Source organism: Dasypus novemcinctus, chromosome 25 (assembly GCF_030445035.2).
Source record: "Dasypus novemcinctus isolate mDasNov1 chromosome 25, mDasNov1.1.hap2, whole genome shotgun sequence".
Taxonomy (NCBI): Eukaryota; Metazoa; Chordata; class Mammalia; order Cingulata; family Dasypodidae; genus Dasypus; species Dasypus novemcinctus.
The window spans coordinates 51,352,924-51,376,938 of record NC_080697.1 but is presented as its reverse complement, the minus strand read 5'-3'; the positions used below and the strand labels follow the sequence as shown (position 1 = coordinate 51,376,938).

At 35.1% G+C, this 24,015-nt stretch overlaps 1 protein-coding gene across 1 annotated transcript in view; it reads left to right on the top strand.

The window, feature by feature from the left end:
• Nucleotides 1–24,015, top strand: part of CSMD1 (CUB and Sushi multiple domains 1) — a 2,093,507-nt gene that overhangs the window by 1,716,560 nt on the left and 352,932 nt on the right. The window contains exons 24-25 of the mRNA XM_058288018.2: nt 11,128–11,319; nt 11,788–11,914. Of these exons, the coding sequence (XP_058144001.1) occupies nt 11,128–11,319; nt 11,788–11,914 (319 nt within the window). The remainder of the gene's footprint in view (nt 1–11,127; nt 11,320–11,787; nt 11,915–24,015) is intronic.

The window sequence follows — 24,015 nt, the reverse complement described above, 5'->3', positions numbered from 1 at the left end:
TAAAATTTTTAAAATTTTGGCAAGGATTAAAGAGAGGAAAAGAGCATTATTCAGGGAATCAGGACTCTGTCACTAATTGCCTAAAGAATAATCTCTTGAGGTTTACTGTAAGTTTCATTTGATTAAGGGTAAATTGACATGGATATATTTATTATGTTTCCTGATCAAGCATCGGAAAACTTTCTGGGAAAAAGAAAGTTGAACAATTAATTTATGAGTGAAGAAGAATTATTGATGAGTTATTAAATCTCCAGTCGAGCTTTAAAGAGTATTTTCATTGATATTTATTACATTTGGGGAGGGGGGGCAAAATCATGTGAAACTTCCTTAGCAAATGAGAAGGGATATAATCAAAATGTTAATCAGGGAGTCTCTTGCTCAGTTTACGTATTTCTGTTACCAGTAAGAAAGGCCACAGGAGTCCAGGGAGCGTGACACATCTCCTGAGAGGCAAGTTCCTTCAAGTTCCCTTCCAGAGAACTCACTCTCTACCAGGAGGCATCTCCTTCTTATTCGTCAGTCCATTTTCTCATTTCCTCCTGCCTTTTTGGCTTTCTCAGAGTATGACTTTTGACTGCTTGAACTAAAACCTGAAATTCAGTCCTGTGTTTACTAATCTTCTCAGACGGAGACCTCCTAAGAAGGTTCTGCACTTTTCTGGATTGCCATCATTTATTTAATCTGTGGCAAAAATCCCCAGCCTGCCTTACTTAGATCCTGGAATTTAGCCTTTCTTATAAGATTATTTTAAGCATTAAAAGAGTTAACATGAACAAAGCTGCCTAATCCATTACAGAGCAGCAAGGATGTGTTTCACAAATGCCAGGTAACATTCTTTCTCTTACAGTATCGCTGCTCCCATCCACAATCACCTTCATTGAAATATTTCACTGGCAAGTCAGAACCCAGTGGATTTTACTTTCCTAAGCATTTAATAGATACTTAAATCCCTGGGGGAAAAGAATAAATTAACCACGGCTTGTATTTCTCTTCTTAAAAGTAAACGTTTCAAAGAATCATCAGTTTAATTATCCCAAATCAAAACGAACAAATACAAAATATACGTATCGTTAATGTTTAGAAAATTCATACCATGGAAATTAAAATCATATGCTCAGAAACCTATATTACTTATAAATGACTTTTACAACTAAATGCTCATTTAGGTGTTTCTAATTTCTCTCCTCCCATTTCTTCTGTTTTGTTTTTTATTTTGCTTAATGGATTTAGTATTTCTTAAGCAATATGGCAAAAAAAAAATCCTGAAAATTTCCCTAGCTTTAAAAATAATTGTATAATTGATTCAAATTGACAAAAATACTTCAGTTTCTTTTAAAAATTCATTGTTGAATGTGAGTACTGGTGATAAAAATATGGAATTATAAATAATGGCAATATAGTTCATTTATAGTATTAGGGATACATTGGTAGAAATATCTATTTGTCCCCTTGTTTTACAAATTGGCTCTTTTTATTTTGATAGTTAATTTCATATGCTATAAAATCCATATTCAATCTAGGTTTTATTTCTATAAAGTTTGATATAAATTATATAATTATGTATTGTGAAATTTTAGTTCTTCTTAACCTCATATTTGGCCATGAATATTCTTGAGGGGTGCAAATTCCTAGGGCCAGATTCTACAGAATCAAAAGTAGGTAATCAGATGCTTGGAAAAGTCAAGGATTTAAGCAATAGTGAGTTTCAGAATTTAAAATGAAAACATGCTGTGTTTTACTTTTTTAAATATATTGTTCCTAGACAAAAAATTCAGACATTTTCAGAGAGGTGATTACTTCTTAAATTATATTGCATGTGGAAAATTAATACCATCACTCTGCTTTGCTTTTTTGTTTGTTTTTCTCTCTCTTTTTTTTTTTAATGTTACATTCAAAAAATATAAGAGGTCCCCATATATACTCCCACCCTCCTCACCCCACTCCTCTAACATCAACAAACTCTTTCATCATTTTGGCACATTCATTGCATTTGGTGAATACATTTTGGAGCACTGCTGCACCACATGGGTAGTGGTTTACATTGTAGTTTACACTCTCCCCTAGTCCACCCAGTGGGCCATGGCAGGATATACAATGTCTAACATCTGTCCCTGCAGTACCATCCAGGACAACCTCAAGTCCTGAAAATGCCCCCACATCATATCTCTTCTTCCCTCTCCCTGCCCTCAGCAGCTACTGTGGCCACTTTCTCCACATCAGTGCTACAATTTCTTCCATTACTAATCATAATAGTTCCATAGTAGAATACCAGTAAGTCCACTCTAATCCATACTCTATTCCTCCATCCTGTGGACCCTGGATGGTTATGCCCATTCCACCTCTAAATCAAGAGAGGCCTTAGATTCCACATGGATAATGGATGCAATTCTCCTGCTTGCAGTTGTAGGCACTCTTGGCTCTTTGGTGTAGTGGTTGACCTTCTTCACCTCCTTTTAGCTGGTTGGGGTAAGTCCAATAAACCAGAGGGTAGCAGTTGCAAGTCTGCTGAGGCTCAGCTGTCACATGGACAGTCCAGAGATTCAGGTCTCCTGAGTATACACCAACCCCAGTGCCAACCACAGGTTCAGTAAAAGTGATAGAAGAGGCATGTGTAGAAAGGTCACATCTGAGTTCAACTCCATCATGCTCAGGAACGCAAACTCCAAAGTAGGGCCAACTGACATGGCACTGAATTCCAGGGCCATCTGCCATGACCACAGAACCTGTGGGTCTCTGTAGCCCTCAGGAGAACCAGTACCTGGGCTTCTATCTATTTTGGTTCTCTCTGGGACCCTGCTGAGGCATGTGTAAGTATGACTCCTCTCATGACCTCCCATCTCTTTTTTGGAGACTCATAGCCATATAAACTCATTTATTCTTTCCTTTTCCCCCTTTTATTCAAGGTCAAAAAGCAGTTTTCAACACCTGGTTTTACATGTAGGCTGAGTTATTCTGCTGGTCTGAGTTGACTCTTTTATTCAAGGTCTTTTTCTAGTTACATCATCAACTTGTGCTTAGTAGTAATCCCTTGGTGCCAGGGAAGCTCATCCCTGGGAGTCATGTCCCATGCTGGAGAGAAGGTAATGCATTTACATGCTGAGTTTGGCTTAGAGAACTATCACTCTGTTTTGCAAAATGTTCTGAGGATAATGAAATTACATTCTATGTAATTAAATATAATATGCGTTTGACTGAAGTCATTTCCTTGTACTTCTGCTTCTGAACATTCTCCTGTATAAATGTGTATATATATGTATGTATACCTTTTTCTTTGTAAAACTGAAGGAACCATCCAGTTAAGCATGGCATATATTCCTTTACAGGCCTCTGTGTGCACTTTGGAAAGTACAGGTGGCTCATTTAGAAGCAGCCATATTTCATGCTGTGTGGCTGCCTATAAATGGGTTGCCCTGTACTACTCTCCTGCTTTCACAGAAACACTGAAGAAGTAATCCAAAACTCCAGTTCCCTGAAATCCTTCTCTATATGCCACTTAAAAGTTATGCTTGTCCACTCTGTTCTCCTTAAGTACTTGTTTATGTAATATTATGACAGGGCTGAAGGTCAGGGCTATGTCTTGACATTTATATACTATATGGTATCATGTAAAAACACCATATATTAAGTGTTTCATAAATGTGTGTTTGATTAATGAGTGGATGTCCCTTTAAATTGCAATACATTGACCTTTGTTGTTATGTGGTATTTGTCTTCCTGTACAGATTATGAGCTCCTGGTGGGCAAGAACTGGGGTTAATTAATTTTGCATCTTCAATATCCTGAAAAAAATTTTAAGCAGAATAGGCACTTTCTAAATACATGCTAACTAAGTGACTTAATGACTTTATGTTGTAATTAAGAGAATAAAAAGTCTAGATATGTGTTCTCAACCAGAATAGCTCCTTTTTCACTTTAATATCCATTTCTATATTGGGTCAAAAAAATAAAAAGCATTTTATTAGGAAATTATACTCTCAAATATATTTTATAAAAAAATCACTAGACTAAGATAGTATATATAATATACTAGCTTTGTCATCAAGTAGAAATCATAATTAAAAGGCATTTTATGAAATGAAACTTAAAAGCTTACCTATACAGAGTAGCAGTTTTCCACATTAACATTTTTATTTAAAACTAAAATATGTAGAAGTCATATATAATGTGGACATATTTAAAAATAATGATGCATACACATCAATATTAATCAAATTACCATGGGCTAACTCAGTATGATCAAAGGAGCAATGGTCATAAAAACCTACAGAGGCTCCTATTAAAAAAAAAGAAAAAAAAGAGCCTATGTGATTTCCCCACTCATTATTACCAATACATGGAGAAATGTGTGCATCAAGCATACATATAATTGGATAAAAAAAATAGAAAAGCTAACAGAAAATAAGGATCAAAGACCACAGAATACAAATATGCTAGAAATAAGAGTGAATGCATTTGTTATGAGTAAGTGCCAATATTGATTCCTATTTTACATATTTCTATTACTTGTGCACTTCTTATACTCTATTGCTATTTGTTTTGTCTGATTTCTTTATTGGACTGTAACCACCATATGGGCTGAGATTTTCTTGCTCTGAGCCCCCATAGGTTCAAATACATGTTATTTTTAAATTATTTTATAAAAGTTGTAAGTGAAGGGTTTCACTATTTCTCTGAATTATGAGCACAGGTTAATAATGCATCAAAACTAATATTTATGAATTGATAGTTCTGATGTTTCCCTTTTATCTACCACATCTCTCACAGAAGCTCTGTTCCTTCTCTTCTTGTCTCCTTCTTCATCACAGACCATCCACCTTTCATCTACTGAGTCTTCCTACTTCCCTCATCCCTTCTTTGAGAAATGCAATATAATGTATTTCTTTATAATATATTTCCATGCTTTATACACATCCTTAATCTTACCTCATCCCCTACTTTACATCCCCACTGCCACAGTATGACCCTCAGCATTAAACACATATCTTGGGGAGTGGGTCCACCTCTGGTTGAGTGTCTTTGCACATACGTGGTCATGGGTTCAATCCCCAGTACTTCCTAAAAAGAAGAAAACAAAAAATGTAAGTAAATGTCTTTGTAGTATTCCCGCTTATATTTTTGTTACTTCCCTATGTAAACACTTCTGGCTTTTTTTTTTCCATTATGTTTTCAGTAGGTCTGAATTCCTTGATCTTGCCCATAATCTTTCCTGTGTTACAGCAATCCCAATTGCCACTTCAATCTCCACATGTTCAATACAAAGCTTATTCAGGTACTGACGTTACCTCGACTCGCTCTGCATCCTCAAGATTCCCCGTGTTCTTTAACGCCACCAGGTTTTTGTAAGGACTTCCATCTGGAGTGTTGTCCCTCTGATTTTCTGATAGGCAGATGCCTACTCATCCTCCTAGACCAGACTAAGTTTTGTCTCTCTTACAAATCTTCATTGTTTTCCTTCAGCTACTAGTAGCTTTCTTTTATGCCTCTCTAGATCTTCACATAAATCACTATAGTAGCATTTATCTTATTGTTTTAAAAATATTTATTTTTTTAATCTATGTAACCAACTAGATTGTGGAAGATGGGGACCCTGTTTCATTCAACTCTATTCACAGTGTCCAACAAAGTGATATATGTATATATATATATATACTTTGAAAAGTGAGTCAGTGCACTGATCAGAAATTCTTACCAGAGTGTATGTTAGAACAGTATTCACCAATAGGATGTATTTAAATACATTTTGATTGATCAAAGATGCCTCAGCCCATCCATTTCCAGTCCCTCCATTTAGATACCTGATCCTGATCAGTTCCTTGGCTCTGGTTTTCTAAGTTTAAATAACCTCAATGCTGACAATAGGTGTGTAATGTTTAAATGCAGTGACAAGCTGAATAATTGCTATTGTCTCATGAAGATTTTCAAAACTGGTATTAACGCTTTGAATTACTGGGTAGCTAGCCCTGCAGATGACCCAATTCAACAAACATTAAAGGTTCATATTGGATTTACATATTATAATATACTTAGAATTATAAAATATTTCAAGTGTGACTCCGGGAATTCTTCACTTTGATCACCTTGCTTGATGGCTTCTTCATGACTCATTTCATGGTCTCAGAAAAAATAGGTCATTGCTTAGGTTATGTGATTTTTCATTCAGGACTTGTTCTGGCTTTTTGATGTTTCACCCTAGAGCACAAAAGTTCACTTTTCTGTTTAAACATCATCACCATCCTCTTAAAGATTGCTGTTTTGGGAATAATTGGCATATCTTTTGCTAGGGCTGCTCATAGAGCCACAGAAGGAAAGCAACAATAGCAAAGCTTAAAATAAAGGAAGGAAAGAAAAAAATAAAAAAAGTAGCTGACAAAGAAATCAATTTGAAACCAGTAACAGCTCTAGCTAAAAAATGTAGATATATATTAACAGATTATTTAAAAACCAAACACCTGCATGCATCACCCAGAATTTATTTCATGAATGAGAGTTGTGTTTAAAAAAATGGATGATTCAAGTGTCTCAGGTAATACACTGTTAATGAGTTTTACTTCTCAAGTGAACCACAAAATAAGTTTAAGCAGTGCCCTCTTCTTGAACTCCTTTTCTTTCCGAAGACTGCAAATAGAGTTAATAAAATAGAACATTAAAATTTTCTGTATACTTCCCCTTTTTACCGACTGTAAGTAGGAAAGCATTTTCCTCTATTTTTTTAATACATGTCAATGTTTCTTAGATTACTGAGGAAATTTTTACCAAAAGGTACGTTATTCAAAATGAAATAAATAAGTCTATTGTAAAGTTATGAGATAATGAGTTTCTATAAATGTTTAAAGTTTTTTCAGTTGCTACTGACAAAAGCTATAAGAGATTTATAAATGACTAGTATTCCTCTTCAATTATGTTTTCAAAGCTTGCCTGAATATGAAAGCACATTCTCAAGAGTTGCTTAGACTCTAAGAAATGTACATCATTCCAGTCTTCTTTGTTCAGCCTAGATGGATAAAATGTCTTAAATCTGAACAGGTGATTTTTGCACATGAATGGTTTCATTTGGAAGATAAGAAATAGTTCAAATACTTGAAAGTTAAAAAGAAGTATCTTGTGACACTAACATTTTGTTAGATTTTGCAGAGCTGTAGGACTTAATCTTTAAAAATATTAAGACTGGGTAATTATTTCAAAGCACATGGAGTAGTAATTTTCAATGGCCTGATGTTTGGAGCTTTTTTTTAATAGAACAATTTGTTTATAGCATCTCTGCTGCTTATGTGATCGAAGAAAAAATCATGGAAAAAAATAGCATTTCCAATTAGACTGAAACATCAATTTTAACTCATTGTTTTGACACAAATAACTACCTTTAATCATTGTAAAGCATTCTACAACATGAAAAAGATATAGATACTGTTTTTATACACTGATTTCTTACAGATTAGTAGCCTCAAGATAGATAAATCTAGGATATCTTCTGTATATTTTTAAAGTCTTTTCTCTGAAGCTACCAGAAGACTAACATTCTATGATCCTTTACATCACAAGTAAAGTTGAAGTATCTCTTCCTTGGAGAAATATCTTTGAGATCAAAATATAATTACTTAAGAAAATATATCTGAACTTTTTAATAAGCCATAAAAAAATGTCTCCTGAACCAGAGACAGAACAACATTACTGAATTTTATATCATTTCAGAATTCTGCTATTACACATTAATTCAACTTATCTTATCAACATTTAAAAGCAGTGCTGAATACCTTAGAAGAAGACAATGATAGTATGTTACTTACTAACCATAACAAGCAAAAGTCAACTGCAATGACTTCCATTCAATTTATAGTCAAAGAGGCAGCACAGCTAAGGTTGCATTCCCAGTGTACATGTAGAGTCCAGGAGTCAAACTGTTTGAAGGACTGAATCTAAGTCTAACTGATTATGAAATCTTGAGAGTTCCATGGCTTTGATCTGCCTACTGTAAATTGTGGAGACAGGCTATTCCTGTTCACACGGCCAAGAAAACAAAGTAAAAACTTAGGGTGTCTGGAGACCCTACTCCAATCCTTTCAAGAGTTGACCGGTAAGACTCCCAACATTCTAGGTATAAATGTCCATGACTCCACCTATAGCTATTATTACATCATGTGAAAAACTTTGAGAGAACGAAGTTCTCTTCAGTGGACTGGAAACTGAATTCCAAATACTTTATAACTTCCTTACAAGAGAGATGAATATATTTCCTATAGCAACATTAATGGACCTAGAAGGCTTCGGGCATTTAGGAACCAAGTGTAGAACTTTTTACAATTAATTTCAGGATGCAATCCAGGACTTAAGAGATCTTATGCAAAAATAATAGAAGGCAGCACAAGAAACACCACAAGCTGGTAGTATAAAGACTATTAGTTCATAAATAAAGTTGTTTTGCTTGTATGCATGGCAAGATGTGGTTAACAACAACAACAATAGCAGTAATAGGAAGGAGTATTTAAAAAGCAGTAAAAGAGAAATGTTCATAAAATATTCATCCCAAATAAGATATTTTTTATTGATACATCTTCATGGGTCTGCTTATTTGTTTTTTACTATACCTTCCAACCTTGCTCCAGAAAAGGCTTTAACGCAAGCTCTAGGACAGGGACAGCCTTTCTTCAAAGTAAATTTAAAATTAGTTTATTTTGGGATTTTAAAACTTTGTTATTATATTTGATTGACGTCTTTAAAGGCCATACTCTGACCACAGAGGGATCTTCTGAGTGACATTAGTCAGCACTGACCACGATAAATTACCTGTAGCGCTTATGAGACAGTCCTTAAGTCACACAGGAAAATCATTGCCGTTACTTGATCAATACGGGCATAAACCTCAAAGGAAGAAAGCCTATAATGTCTCACAATAAACTCTTCTATATAGCCGCCTCTTGTTGGGGATTTACCTAAACCATATCTGGGTTCATACTTTCATGATTTTTAGCAGATGTACATCTTTCAAAGCCTCGTTTAAAATCATTAGATGAAATAGTCCAAATCTCTTCCCTTCTGAGTCTCGGTTGAGTCCTTTTCACCAGCTGACAAGACTGAATGATTCCAGGCATTTACAAAATCCAAAATATTGCTAAATTATCTAGTGCTCTTAATGACATTTACAACTAACTTCAATAATCTAATCCAGTATTTTAAACATATTTGGCTTCAAAATATTTTTTAATTCAATAAGCATTTTATAAAGGAAAAAAATGTAGCTATCTAATGCCCCTTGAGAAATCAGAAGCTCAGGTCAATTTCACAGGACAACAGGTCATGACTGCTCATTTAGTCACCCCCAAACCCCCAACCCTTGCTGTCTCACATGAGCTCCTTTTCTCATTGAGAGGACCCTGCATGACCCCATTAGCATTTGAGTCCGTCACTTTGGTGAAGAGTTTTTAATTCATCCAGAATTATGTTATAGTTGTATAAATAGTAGAAATTATTATTGTCTCTTTTTTCTATTTATATACCTGGATTTCATTTGTCTAATGGATATTCCCAATTTTGTGTTCCCCTTGCACTTGATACTCGGAATACTTAATTGGAATTCGTAGTTGTGCCCCAGAAACATTATTTATTGCCTTTAGTGGAGGTCTACTCAAGTGTTGCCTATGAAAATCACCTCCTCACAGTCATTCTGCCTCCAGGTTTGCGTGTTTTTCACCCCTCTTCCTGCGCCTTCTGCAGTAAAGCTTTCTGAAACACCACTCAGATCCTGTCACTTCCAAACACAAAACCAAGTAAAAGAGCAACAAAAACTTCCACCGGCTCTCCTTGTGAAAGAAAAAGACAGGCCTATAGGATCAGTAATGCCTGTTCTGACACTTACTTTCAATGGATGTGGGGCATACATTAATGGGATGTTTTAATGTTTCACATTCTCCTCCCTTGCCTTGGCAGACTGGACAGAGTCAAATATTCTGATTATCCCACAGCCATATGGGATTGTGACCCTCAAATTTTTCTTCATTCCTTCCTCTTCTTTGTGGCTGTTAAATATTTCCTTTTTCGTTATAGTCTAGGCATCTTGAATTACAATTATTTGTGTATCTTAAGTAGATGAGTGTTATTGTGAAAGCATTAATGATAAGCCTAATACTACTTATTAGTGTACATTATCAATTTTGTACTCCCTTCTTTCTCCAATACAAAGAGTTGCAGAACTCAATCTCAATTTTATAGAGATCATCTATGTAAAATTATATTGTGAATTTAAGTATGTATTTTCCTCAATGGAATGTATTTCAAAATGCAAGTTTGACAGACTTAAAAGTCTAAAAGTAGCACAGGCTTATTTTTCCCCTTCTTTTTTTAAAAAAAAGTAAGAGCTGGAATTTCAGCCAATATAGAATTAAAGAGACCACATGGTCACTCAAGGTTCCAGGTCTAATTTTTGAAACGGTTGAAATTTGCATCATGATATGAAGAGAGAAATATGTTACTGTAAGACTGTCTTCACAGATGGTCTTAAAATATTGCTTCACATAAAAGCAATATACAGCTCTCAGCACTGCAGATGTTAAATCTTCATTTCTGTCATCTATATCTTTGAGCTTAGTTTGACAAAGTCATTATAATGATTCATTTATGGAATTTCTTTTGTGTATGGAGATGCTCAAGAGCCTCATAACTGTGTGGCAGGTGGTAATTCATGAGTTCCCAATCTTTTGTGGGCAGACACAACTTTTTAATTTCCCATGAAGCTTAAGATCTTGGAATTGGGGGGAAGTTGACATGAAGACTGGTGGCTTCTGAGGATTGTTGGTCAAGTGCCTGAAAAGACCCCTGGTGGCACAATGGGTATTTCCCTGCATCGTGAATGTCCCAGGTTGGGACCGAGGGAATCTGGAGGCAGCAAAGATTTGCAGTTCACTCAGATACGGCTTTGCAACTCACTGTGAGTATTCAGTATGTTGGCAGGAGATATGGATTATAACTGGTTTAACTGATGACAATTTGGAAGTTTAAAAACAAAAAAAGGATTTTCCTTAATGAAATAGATGGAGGGGAACAAATAGAGTTCTCAAGATTTATTTCATCTTTATTTTCATGCTAGCATACATTCTACCTTTATGTCTACTCTTGCTTTCTCTTTCTTTCTCGTAGGTTTTGATCTAGTGAAATGTGAAGACCCCGGAATCCCTAACTATGGCTATAAAATCCGAGATGAAGGCCACTTTACTGACACTGTGGTTCTGTACAGTTGTAACCCAGGATATGCCATGCATGGCAGCAGCACTCTGACATGCCTTAGTGGAGATCGAAGAGTGTGGGACAAACCGTTGCCTTCTTGCATAGGTGAGTTTGAAAGCCAGTTTTGATTACCCTAAGAAAGCTCGGCCTAAGAGCATCAACAGCATACTGATTTGACTTAAAACTTTTGGAAGAGGAAAAGATTTTTTAATGCTCTTTTTCTAGTGTGCATAATTACGCATTCCTAAACTTCTGGGTTTTTTTTCTTTCTTCAAGTATGAAAGTCAGACTTTCTTCTACTGTTCTACTGAGGATATAGACACAATTATACTATGAGAATTGTAACTTGAGTGTTTCATGTTGTTATCCTTGCAGCTATAATTACGTGGAGGCTAATGTCTTTCCGTCAGGTTCATGTTTGGGAGGAGATCAAGAAAGGATACTATAAAGATAGAATTACTGTGATTTTTCCCTCTGTATGTGTTACTGAAATGATCCTTTTGGTTTTAAGTAACTGAACAGAATCCTGCCATGCATGTAGTAGATGTTTCCACATGTCCATGTCCTTTACAGCGGAATGTGGCGGTCGGATCCACGCTGCCACTTCAGGGCGCATCTTGTCTCCTGGCTACCCAGCTCCTTACGACAACAATCTTCACTGCACTTGGATTATAGAGGCAGACCCCGGAAAAACCATCAGGTAATCGTTTTATTTTGGTTTCTGTGATTTGAGAATATAGGCATGTCTTCTATTCTGGTAGTGGACATAGTGGTACATTCATTATTATTCATGACTGGATATAACTTTCTGAGCTCTAAAAGAAGGCCTAAGGTGTGGCTAACTTTTCTTTGGCTTACTTTCTTACTTTGATATTCTTTGGAAATCTTGTGTTGTCATATATAATAAAGATAAAAAGAAAGAAATTACATGCTATGGATTTAATTGTATCCCCCAAAGAGACATGCTCAAATCCCCAATCCCCACCCCCAGCAAGGTCTTGTGAATGTGAATTTATTGGTAAACAGGATCTTTGAGAATGTTATTATTTAAGATGAGATCGAATTGGATTAGGGTGGGTCCTAATCCAATAGACTAGTGTCCTTTCAGCAGATGAAACTTGGACACAGTAAGAGTAAGACAAAGACAGAGAGAGACAAAGTGATATCAGTGATGTGCCAGAGCTTCCTGGCCATACACTAGAAGCCTTGGGAGAGGACTGGAATGGCCTCTCCCATTTTAAAGGAAGACAGTTCTGCTCACACCTTCATTTTAGACTTTTGGTCTCCAGAAACACAAGATAATAAATTGGTGTTGTTTAAACCAACTGGTCTATAGTACTTCATTGCAGCAGCTCTGACAAACTAGGACAGTGTAGCAATTAGCTTTTCCAGAAAGACAATCTATCCCCCAAACTTAGCGGTTCTAAACAGCATCCTGACTTTATGGGTTATCTTGGCAGTGTTTCTGATCTGAGCCCACTTGGCTGGGACTAGGTGGTCTAGGATGACTTCATTCAGTTGTCTTGTGTGAGCTGGGATGGTTGGGAAGACTGGGACCACACTGCTTAAGGGTTCTCATCCTGCAGTTGGCTGGTCTGTGCTTAATCCTATGGGGAAGAGTTGCTAGCAGCAAGAGATAAGGAACTTCTCAAAATTCTGCTTGCGCAACATTTGCACATGGGCCACGTGCAAAGCAAGTCTCATTGTCAAGAAGATTGAAGGTATGAAGAAATAGAACTCTTCCCCTTCAAGTTGAAAAAAGATTTGCACTCAGGGATGAGAGGAAATTGGTAATTTTGCAATCTACAGAAGTTAAGTTTGAGAAGCAGACTTGGCCCAGTGGTTAGGGCGTCCGTCTACCACATGGGAGGTCCGTGGTTCAAACCCTGGGCCTCCTTGACACATGTGGAGCTGGTCCATGCACAGTGTTGATTGGGGCAAGGAGTACCCTGCCACGCAGGGGTGTCCCTGCATAGGGGAGCCCCACGCTCAAGGAGCGTGCAAGGAGAGCCATCCAGCATGAAAGAAAGTACAGCCTGCCCAGGAATGGCACCGCACACATGGAGAGCTGACACAAGATGACGCAACAACAACAAAAAAGAAACACAGATTCCTGTGCCATTGAGAACAACAGAAGCGGACAAAGAAGACGACGCAGCAAATAGATACAGAGAACAGACAACGGGGGGGCGGGGTGGGGATAAATAAATAAATAAATCTTTTAAAAAATATATGCTACTCTAAAGTTACAAATTTAAAAATAAATAATTGTAAAAGGTGAAAATTGTGCGAACATTTAAACAAAAATTATCATTCTATTTCAATTGATAGCTGTAAGTTACTATAGTGAGCTATGTAAGTGAACCTACAAAATGTAATATTCTTAAAGCAAGCTCTCTGTATTCTAGTCTGAGATCTGTATCAGAAGAACATGGTCCATGAGGAAATAGCTATTTCAAAATCAGTCGTGTTTTTATTATGGTTCTTGATGACCTGGAAGGGAACTCTGAGTCCTCAGCAATGCTTCTTAAAACTCCCATTCTCCTTCAATTAGCTTTCTTCTTTCATTGCAGCTGTTCAAAAATCTCTCTGCAAATTTTATTTTGTGAAATCTCAGTCCTCCCACCCCCTGCCACCAGCCAAAATCCGCAGCCTCAGATCCTTAGACACCCTCGCTGTGCTGTTGTGCCCACCGAAAACTAAAGGAGCAGTCAGGACAGGTCAGTTCCTTCTAAGATATGTGAAGCTGAAAGAAAGTGAGAGGCCAAAGCCAGAAATCTCTTTTTGGAGCAGGTGGAAGGATAGAAATGTCCATAAATGAATGAGTTTTGTCCTTATGAAACTTTTTAAACTCAGAGGGCTGCAGCTTTATGACATAGTAAAAATAAAATGAGATGAAGTGAAGTGAAAGGAGATGCATACTCTACCCCATGAAATTCTGTTTTTTCTTCTTTTGAAAATCACTTGTATTACCTCTAATTTAATCATATCGACATCTTGGTAGTGAATGAACTAATCTGGCACAAACCATTACCAGTTTCAAATTCTACATGAAAAAGAGTCTAACTGTAAGGGCAGCAAGAAAAGCAACTTAAAACATGTATACGATACAAACATACTTCTGGTATCAAATTCAGTATTAGGGTTCTCTAGGGAATCAGAACTGATAGGAGATATTAAATATATATATGTATATATATTATGTAAATATTGAGTTTTTAATAATCAGCTATAGATGCAAGCAAATTGCTTGTTATCTAAGTCCATGAAATTTCCTCAAAGTAACAATCTTGCCAGTGCATTAATGTGCCTACATATAGATCCATGATAAATTGGATAACTATCAATTTATTGAGACAAAAGTCAGATGTATTTGTATAACAGAATTCAAGATTCTATTCTTCAGAAAAATTAAGTCATTCTTCCACTCAAATAAATCAAATTAAATATTAGTTCTTAATTGTGAACTCCTGAACACTTGATTTGAATAACATAGAAGCCATTAGACAGGTTTTGATTTTTAAAAAAACCTAGAAATTATGATTAACGGGATAACTTTACATAAACAAAGTCTATTTTTAAGAGGATTCCAAATCTTTGTATCACTTACACTTTCACTTGTGATTTGTTTTCCTAGAATTAGTATGAGCACTTTCTATTCTTAAATGAAAACTTAATTGATGAATTCTCTGCTTTCAGGTGAATATAATACTTCATTAACATTTTAATAAGAAAAGAGAAAGAAATTAATAAAGAGTGATTTGTAATCAAAATGTAATTTTTATATCAGGAACTGACTTTGATATTTAACCAGCAGCTTTCTTCAGAGGCAGAATGAGGAAAAGAGACATTGTTGCCTCAATTATTATTATGAAAAGTTTTCTTTTTGTACATATCTTTCAAAGATGAGAATTTACAGTGTCAAATTTGTAAACAGATTTTTAAATATAAGACATAAACTCCTTGTAATAAGCAAGTTAAGAGGGAATTATCACTATTTATAATTAATTTTCTCAATCGATATTCAACTTCATCCAAAATGTTCCCAGTGATTGAGCAGCTCACATTAATGAAATATGTATTATTTTTTAGACTGTGGTTTGGAAAATAACATGGAGACGTGCATAATATACAAGTTTAGGCTAAAAATTATACAAAAGTTCAGAAAAATAGGTTCTGGTCTTGGTTTTGATTTATCCATTTGCTAGGTTATCACATCTTGTTGTTTCAGTGGCTATATAGCAAGTATCACCTATGCCGTTTACTTGAAAATGAGGACTACATTAGCAATATAAACATGAGCCCAGGGATTACTTTAAATATTGAAATTGCTAGTATAATTGGAATGCATTACTAAGCATTCATACCATGATTTTTTCACTCTCAAAGGATGAATAAACCGATTATCAGAAATTGTACAAAGGAATGGTTCCAATTCTTCAAGGCAATTATTAGTGGACATAATTTTATTTCATTGAGGCTCAGAGCAATTTCTGATTGTACCTTGCTGTGACTTTTTGTCTGAGGTAATTGAAGCCCCCCAAATAGTTATTATTATAAGGCACTTGGGTCTGGAAGGGATTTTTTATTTTAACCAATATTCTATAAAGCAGTTACCTGAGTCAAGTTTAATTACAAGTCTAATCACAAGACATTGTAGTAAATGCAACCACCTTAAGAGTTATAAGGAAAGACTGTTCTAAGAGATCTAGTGTATTTCATTGCTGAGCGTAGTTAATTTACATAATAAAGGTAACAGCATTACAAACATCTTCAGCAAGCAGCATTAAAGACTATGTATTACATAAGAGTATGTGTATCTTGTTCCTTACTTTTAATTGCTTTTCTGCAAGAGTATTTGTCTGGAATCTCACTTTGAAAGTATTTCCCTTCATAATTGTTCCCAGGAAACTGTATTTGGTACTATGGTCAAAAGGAATTCTTTTTAAAAAGTTCATAAAGTATTAAAAAACATTAGAAGCATATCAAAATTTTATCAAGAGTGTCAAAACTGTTCCTATGCAGACTTCTAAAGAAAGTGAAACTTCACTTAGTTATCCTAGTTCTTCTTTATATGCCCTTCATTTGTTTTCCAACCGTGCTTGGACTGTAGATAGGTTAAGATAAGATCTGGCCAGGACATCCAGGAATACATGAATATATTTAGTTTTTTATACCAGTGTCCAAGGGCTCTCTAAGAAGTGTACTCAAGAGGAAAACAGTGTGCAAATGAATTCCCTTCATTAGGCATTTATTTCAAATCTCCATGATTAGTCTTACACAACATAGTTGGACTCTGAGTTGGACTGTTCTTTTCTGTCATGTTAGACGGACTTGTGACCTTGAAACAAAGCATGCCAAATTCCTCCTTTCCTAGTAAGAACACAACTGGATCCCCCATATATTTTCTTAGGTAATGTGAAGAGAGAAATAGGAGAAACTCAGCCATCAAGAGAAAGGAGAGCCACAAGCTACAGAGTTGGCTCCCAATATCAATGGGTTTTTCCCCGGACCTCTTCAGGTTGGTGCCATGAGAGCAGTTGCTGGTTTTAACTTACCTTTCCAACTGCTGAGGACAGAATGAGGCAGAAGAAAGAAAATTGCAGGCATTCCTCACTTTGCAAGGTTCTCATATGCACAATTTCATTTACAATAGTTTAATTAAATAGTACCAGTCTTGTAACAACACAATTCAAATTTCAGCAGTTGTGGTGTATTAATTTTGAGTATTATGTAAAGCAGAAACTTTACTTTTAGCTCTTCGGTCCACAAATCACTGGGTAATGATAGATGTGCATCATGACCAGTGACCAATCACATCACTTCCTTCAAAATCTGTCCATGATTGGTCATGGAACATCTTACTTAGTTCATGCACAGACAGCAAAATGTATAGTTGTTTTGCCTCCTTATCTCTCATGATAAGGTCACATGACATTTTACAAAAAAAAAAAAAGGATACTCAAAAGAGGGAATTGGCCAGCAAAGATGAAAGCGCAGCAAAGAAATGAAAAGTGATAATACTGGAAATTAAATTCAAATTGAAGGTAAATAGAGATATAGGAGAAATATTGTATTGTGGGAATATTCACACTGCTGTAATATGAGACACTACCAGTTTGAGGGACCCTAGATATGCATACGCAGGAATTTAGTGTTTTCAAACTTGACATAAATGAGAAAACTGTGACAAAAAAAGATGATGTCACAGAGGGGATGCCACTAACATAAGAACATTAAAAGAACTCTTGGAGATACTTTATGACATACAAAACAAAATATAAAGTGTTGGAACCTGATCCAAACTTAGAAAGGAGTATGGCAATTTTCCAAACTATAATAAAATGACTGTTCTATAGCTTAAATTATTTAGTAAGAAGAAGGAAAGCCTGTTCAAACAACTCTTGATGTGCCTTTTAAAAAGAAATAAAACACTTAAATTGTCAATGTTTATTTTTTTTTGTTTGCAGAACAATCAAGCAAAAAATACAGAATTCTCATAGACCACCAGGTTACTAGCTCCATGTTTTGGTGCGGAACATTTGTTACAATTGATGATAGCACATTTTTATAATTGTATCATTAACTGTAGTCCATGTTTCAACTTCGGGCTCACTGTTCGTTTAGTGTAGTTCCATGAATTTTTTTAAAAAATTATATTCTGTTACCATACAAGCAATCTAACATTTCCCTTTAATTACATTCAGATTTTTTGCTGTAAATTGCTTTTACAATGTTGTGCTGTCATCACCACCATCAATTATCAAAATATTTCCATTATTCCAACTAGGAACTCTGTATGTTTTTGGCCTTGATTTTCCATTCCCTATCCCCACCTATCCCCTGGTAATCTATATTAGATTCTATTTTTATGAGTTTGCTTATTCTAAGTGTTTCATATCAGTAAGAAAGTACAGTATTTGTCATTTTTTGTCTGGTTTAATTCAGTCAACATGTTGCTCTTCAAGGTTCATCCATGATGTTTTATAACCAGCACTTTATTCCTTTTTAGAGCTGAATAATATTCCATCGCATTTATATATCACATTTTATGTATCCATCCCTTGGTTGATGGACACGGGTTGCTTCCTCTTTGGCAATTGTGAATATGCCACTATCGGTGTGCAAATAGCTATCTGAGGCCCTGCTTTCAATTATTTTGGGTATATAGCTAGTAGATGGATTTTTGGGTCATATGGTAGTTCTATCCTTAGTTTCTGAGAAACTGCCAAATTATATTCCATAGCATCTGTACCATTTTACATTTTCATTAGCAATGTATAAATGAGTGCTTCTTTTTATCTGCATCCTCTTCAAAATTGTTATTTTCCATTTTTTCAAAAAGCGATCATTCTAGTAGTTCTAGTGGTTATGAAATGGTATCTCATTGTGCTTTTGACTTGCATTTCCCATCTTTTCATATGATTTCTGGTCATTTGTAAAACTTCATTGTAGATGTCTATTAAAGTCTTTTCCCCATTTCTTAATGTTTGTTGTTCGCGATTTTGTGGCTCAGTTGAAGGATTTCTTCATATATTCAGGATATAAAATCTTTACCAGATACGTGGTTTCCAAATATTTTTCCCTTTATGTAGTTTGTTGTTTTAATTTCATGATGAAGTCCTTTGAGGCACAATCTTTTTAAAACATTTTAATGTTTCGATTTTTCTGTTTTTTCTTTTGTTGCTTGTGTTATGGATATAAAGTCTGCAAAACCACTGCCTAACACAAGATCCTGAAGATGTTTCCCTATTTTTGATTCATGGAGTTTGATAGTTCTAATAATTATTTTAGCTCTTTGATTAATTTTGAGTTGATTTTTTATAAGGTAGGAGGTAAGGATTTTCCTTTTATTTTTTGCAAATGGAGATCCAATTTTCCCAGCACCACTTGTTGAAGAGACTGTTCTTTCCCAATTGAGTGGTCTTTTACCCCTTGTCAAAAATCAGTTGGCCATAAATGTGAGGATTGATTTCTGAGCTCTCAAATCAGTTCCATTAGTCGATATGTTTGTCCTTGTGCCAAAACCATGGTGATTTGATTATTGTGGCTTTATAATAAGATTTAAGATAGAGAAGTGTGAGTCTTACAACTTCCTTCTTCTTTTTCAACGTGGCTTCAGCTATTCAGGGCCCCTTATCTTTCTATATAATTGTGACGATTGACTTTTCCATTTGTGCAAAGAAGGTATTCGGAATTTCAGTTCGGATTGCATTGAATCTATATATTGTTTTGGGTAGGATTGGCATCTTAATGATGTTTAGTCTTCCAATCCATGAACATGAAATGCCCTTCCATTGATTCAGGTCTCCTTTATTTCTTTTAGCAATGTTTTGTAGTTTTCTGTGTAGTCCTTTATATCCTTGGTTTGATTTATTCCTAGATATTTGATTCTTTTAGTTACTATAGTGAATGGAATATTTTTTTTCTTGATCTGTTCTTCTGATTGTTCAGTCCTTGTGTACAGAAACACCACTGATTTTGGGATGTTGATCTTTTACCCTGCCACTTTACTTAATTCATCCATTAGGGCCTTTGTTGTGGATTTTTCAGTGTTTTCTGTAGAATCACATCATCTGCAAATAGGTAAGTTTTACTTCTTCATTTCCACCTTGGATGACTTTATTTCTTCTTTTTACCTAATTGCTCTGGAAAGAACTTGCAACACAATGTTATTACCAGTGGAGACAGTGGGTTTGATGGTTAGGCTAATGTGTCAACTCCACCAGGTAATTGTGCCCAGTTGTTTAGTCAAGCAAGCACTGGACTAACCATACTACAAGGGCATTTATGGACTTTAGTCACCATTGACTTTACTGAAGTAGTAAATGATAGATAGCCGATTACAATTAACATCAGTCAGGGAGATTGCCATCAGCAAAGAGTGATGATTTATGCAATCAGTTGAATGCCTTAAAAGGGGAAGTGATTCCAACATTGAGTGAGAATTTCCCAGCTTGTCTTTGGACAGCCAACGTCTCCCAGAACTCATAAAAGACCTTCATTGGACTTTCCTTGGAGCCCTTGGTTGCAGCCTGCCTGAAGAACCTGAACTTGTGAATCCCCACGGTCATATGAGAGACTCCAATAAAATCTCGTACTATTGACAGAAATCTCTTGTTGATTCCATTTTCCTAGAGAACCCTGACTAATACAGTGGGCATCCTTCTCTGTTTTCTCATCTTAGTGGGAATGCTTTCACTCTTTTACCATTGAGTAGGATGTTAGCAGGGTTTTTCATAAATGCCATGTTGAGAAAGTTTCCTTCTAGTCCCAGTGTTCTAAGTGTTTTTATTAAGAAATGGTGCTGCTTTTGTCAAATTCCTTTTCTGTACCAATTGAGATGATTGTGTGGTTTTTCATTTTGTTAATGTAGTATATTACATTAACTGATTTGCTTATGTTGCACCAACCTTGCATACTAGGGATAAATCCCATTTGATCATGTGGTAAAATTATTTTAATATGCTGTTGGATTTGGTTTTCTAATATTTTACTGAGGATTTTTGCATCTATATTCATAAAAGACTTTGGTCTGTAATTTTCTTTTCCTATGGTATCTTATCTGGCTTTGGTATGTGGGTGATATTGGCCTTATGGAATGAATTTAGAGAGAGTTTCTCCCTCTTTAATTATTTGGAATTTTGAGAAGAATTCTCCTGCTGGGATGTTTGGTATAATTTCCCTGTGAAGCCATCCTAGGTGTTTCTTTGTTGGGAGGTTTTCTATTTTTAAATATATTTTTATTACAGAAGTTGTGAACTTATAAAACAAGTACGCACATGTATAGAATTCCCATATAACACCCCTTCACCAACACACCACACAGTTGTGAAATATTTGCTACAGATTATGAGATGGTATCATCAGCCTGTTATTACTAACTAATGTCCATAGCATATATTGGTATATTTTTTCCATAGCCCTCTATTATTAAAACAGTACATATTTGGTCTTGATTAAAAAATATTAAGTATTACTGTAAACTATAGTCCTTAGGTTACATTAACTGTATTTTTCCCATGCTTCTCCACATTCCCACCACTCTGCAATAGTGAAGTACATCCGTTTTAGTTCACAGAAGGACATTCTTACATTTGTACTATCAACCACAATCCTCTTCCACCTCTGGGTTCACTGTGTTATTCATACTGGGAGGTTTTTAATTATTGATTCAATCCCTTTACTAGTGATTACTTTGTTAAGATCTTCTCTTTCTTCTTGAGTTAATGTAGGTAACCTGTATTTTTCTAAGAATTTGTCCATTTCATCTAATTTATTGGCATACAACTGTTCATAGTATCTTCTTACAGTCCTTTTTTTTATTTCAACAGTTGTTAATAATGTTCCCCTTTTCCTTTCTAATTTTAGTATTTTAGTTATTTGTGTCCTTTCTTTTGTTTTCCTTTGCCAGTCTAGCTAAAGTTTTCAATGTTTGTAATATTTTAAATTATCGTGTAATTAAGTGATGATTAAGATCACATTGAATGATTTCAACTTGTAAAGTCACTTTTACCCTCCTGTACAACAAATGAGGACTGCCTGCCAGTCTCTAGACTTTCCATCAGAAGAAAAAGCTCTGGTATTTTTGTCAAATGAGGAGAACAACAGGATAACTGCCTCAATATGTGTTGTTCACTCTTTTCGTTAAAGCTCTAGCTCTACAAAACATGGCCAGACAATGATCTTGGTCTCAGAGTGAAGGGAGGGATTTTGGCTCCCACAGAACTAATATTAGGATATTAGAGGATGAATATTTTGCATATGGACATTCCAGTTAAAGGTGTGAGAAAAGCCATTCACAAAATGATGAGCTCTCTGGTCTGGCAGTGGAGTTACCTCTAGGACAACAACATTTCAGCATGCTCCTGGAATCACATCCCACAGCTGGTTACACCTAGAAGGTAATTAGACTGCAAATATTGTACTCATGGGATATCCCCCCAGTCTTAGGCTTCTACTTTGGCATCTCCTCCCAGACCTCATTATATTTTCCCAATCTTTGTGATGCATCTCCTCACAAATATACTCCACACACTTCAGTTTCATTCTCATTATGATTACCCAAAGGCTTATTTCTCCTTTATTTTGTATTCTTCTAATGTCTTCCTCAAAGTGGCTGGAGATTTTAATTTTTTTACAATTATCTTTCACATTTCTCTTCCTTATTCCTAATTCCATTATATCCAGAACTTTCCAATCTAAAATATAATTTTGTCGAATACATTAAACTTCTTCATAATAGGCACCGAAAAAATGTACTTGAATTTGAAACCCAGGTCTTGTCCAGTTTACACTCATTTATTTTTCCTTTCTTTTTATAAGCCATTAGAGTTCCTTACATAAAACTCCCATTACTTTACCCTCTACTATCTCTTAAGTAATTCCATTGTTAAACTGCAAATATAAGCTCCTTAATCAAACCTGTGATGCCCTCTCTGACCTGGCTTATTATGCACAAATTTATCTCCCATTATAATGACACACTTTATATATCAGCAAAAATCAATAATTGCTTATTTTCTGAACACAACTTGTGCAGTCACAACTCTCTATTTTGATATATGTTCTCCTTGGGTGTCTCATTTCCACACCCCAGATTCTTCCCATCTTCAGAGTCCAGTTGAAATATAATATCAACTTCTTATTTAAGAATTCTTTCTTATTGTCCTATCTAAAACTAATCACGAGTGTGGGGAGGAGAGAAACCTTTCCTGATACTAAAGGGTCTAGCGTATATGTCTAAAAAAGTTTCTCTCCTCACCCTCATTTGCTGGTTGCATTCCATTGACTCCAATTATGAAACTTCCCAAATAGAAAGCTTCTATCCCATGTCTGTTACTACTTCTTTTGTCTAAACCTTTGTAATTTCAGCAAGAGCCTCTTAGCTGACCTCCATTCTGCTACAGTGTTTCTCTCTCATTCACTGTTCCAAATCTAAGGAACAGGTTTTATTCATTTTTAAAAATTTTTATTTTATATAATAAAATATAATTTTATATAATATTTATATTATATAATATTTATATTATATTTATATTATATTATATTTATATATAATATAAATATAATATTTATATTATATAATAAAATTTTATATAATAAAAGTTTACTTAAAATCGATGCATATATATACACTTTGAAAAAGCATAAAAACAAACAAACAAAAAACACCTGACATTATCCCTACACCCAGACACCACTGTTAACCTGCTGGCATATACCGTACATGTATCTTTGCACATCCTATGTTACGAATGTGTGTAATTAATCATTGTCTCTCTTATTGGCTATTTATGCTATTTCTAATTTTGATATTATTTATAATGATATGGCAAATAGGTTGCAACTAAATCTTTGTTTGGATTCCTAATTATTACCTGAGAATAAATTATTTCAAAAGGATTTGCTGAGACAGAAGGTAAAAACACTGTTATGTGTCTTAACACAAAATCTTACTCTAAGAAAAAAAAGGTGACCATTTCACGTGTCCATTTTTAGGAAAATAATCTACCTCATCTGTCTCCACATCAGATGCAGAATAAATTCAAGTCCCTTGTATAAGTGCAAGGTTATCTATTTTCCCTTATTTTGAATAATAGAAAAGTATTGCTGAATAAAAAACACCTAACCATAGTTTTCTGTATCCTAGACCTCAAAGATAACTACAGTTGAATATTTGGTATATATATTTACATGCTTTCTATGCAAATTCAAATATATCAGACTTTGTTTATTTCATAGTTCATTTTTTACAAAAATAGTATCACACAATGGAGGCTATTATCAAATTTTTCTTAG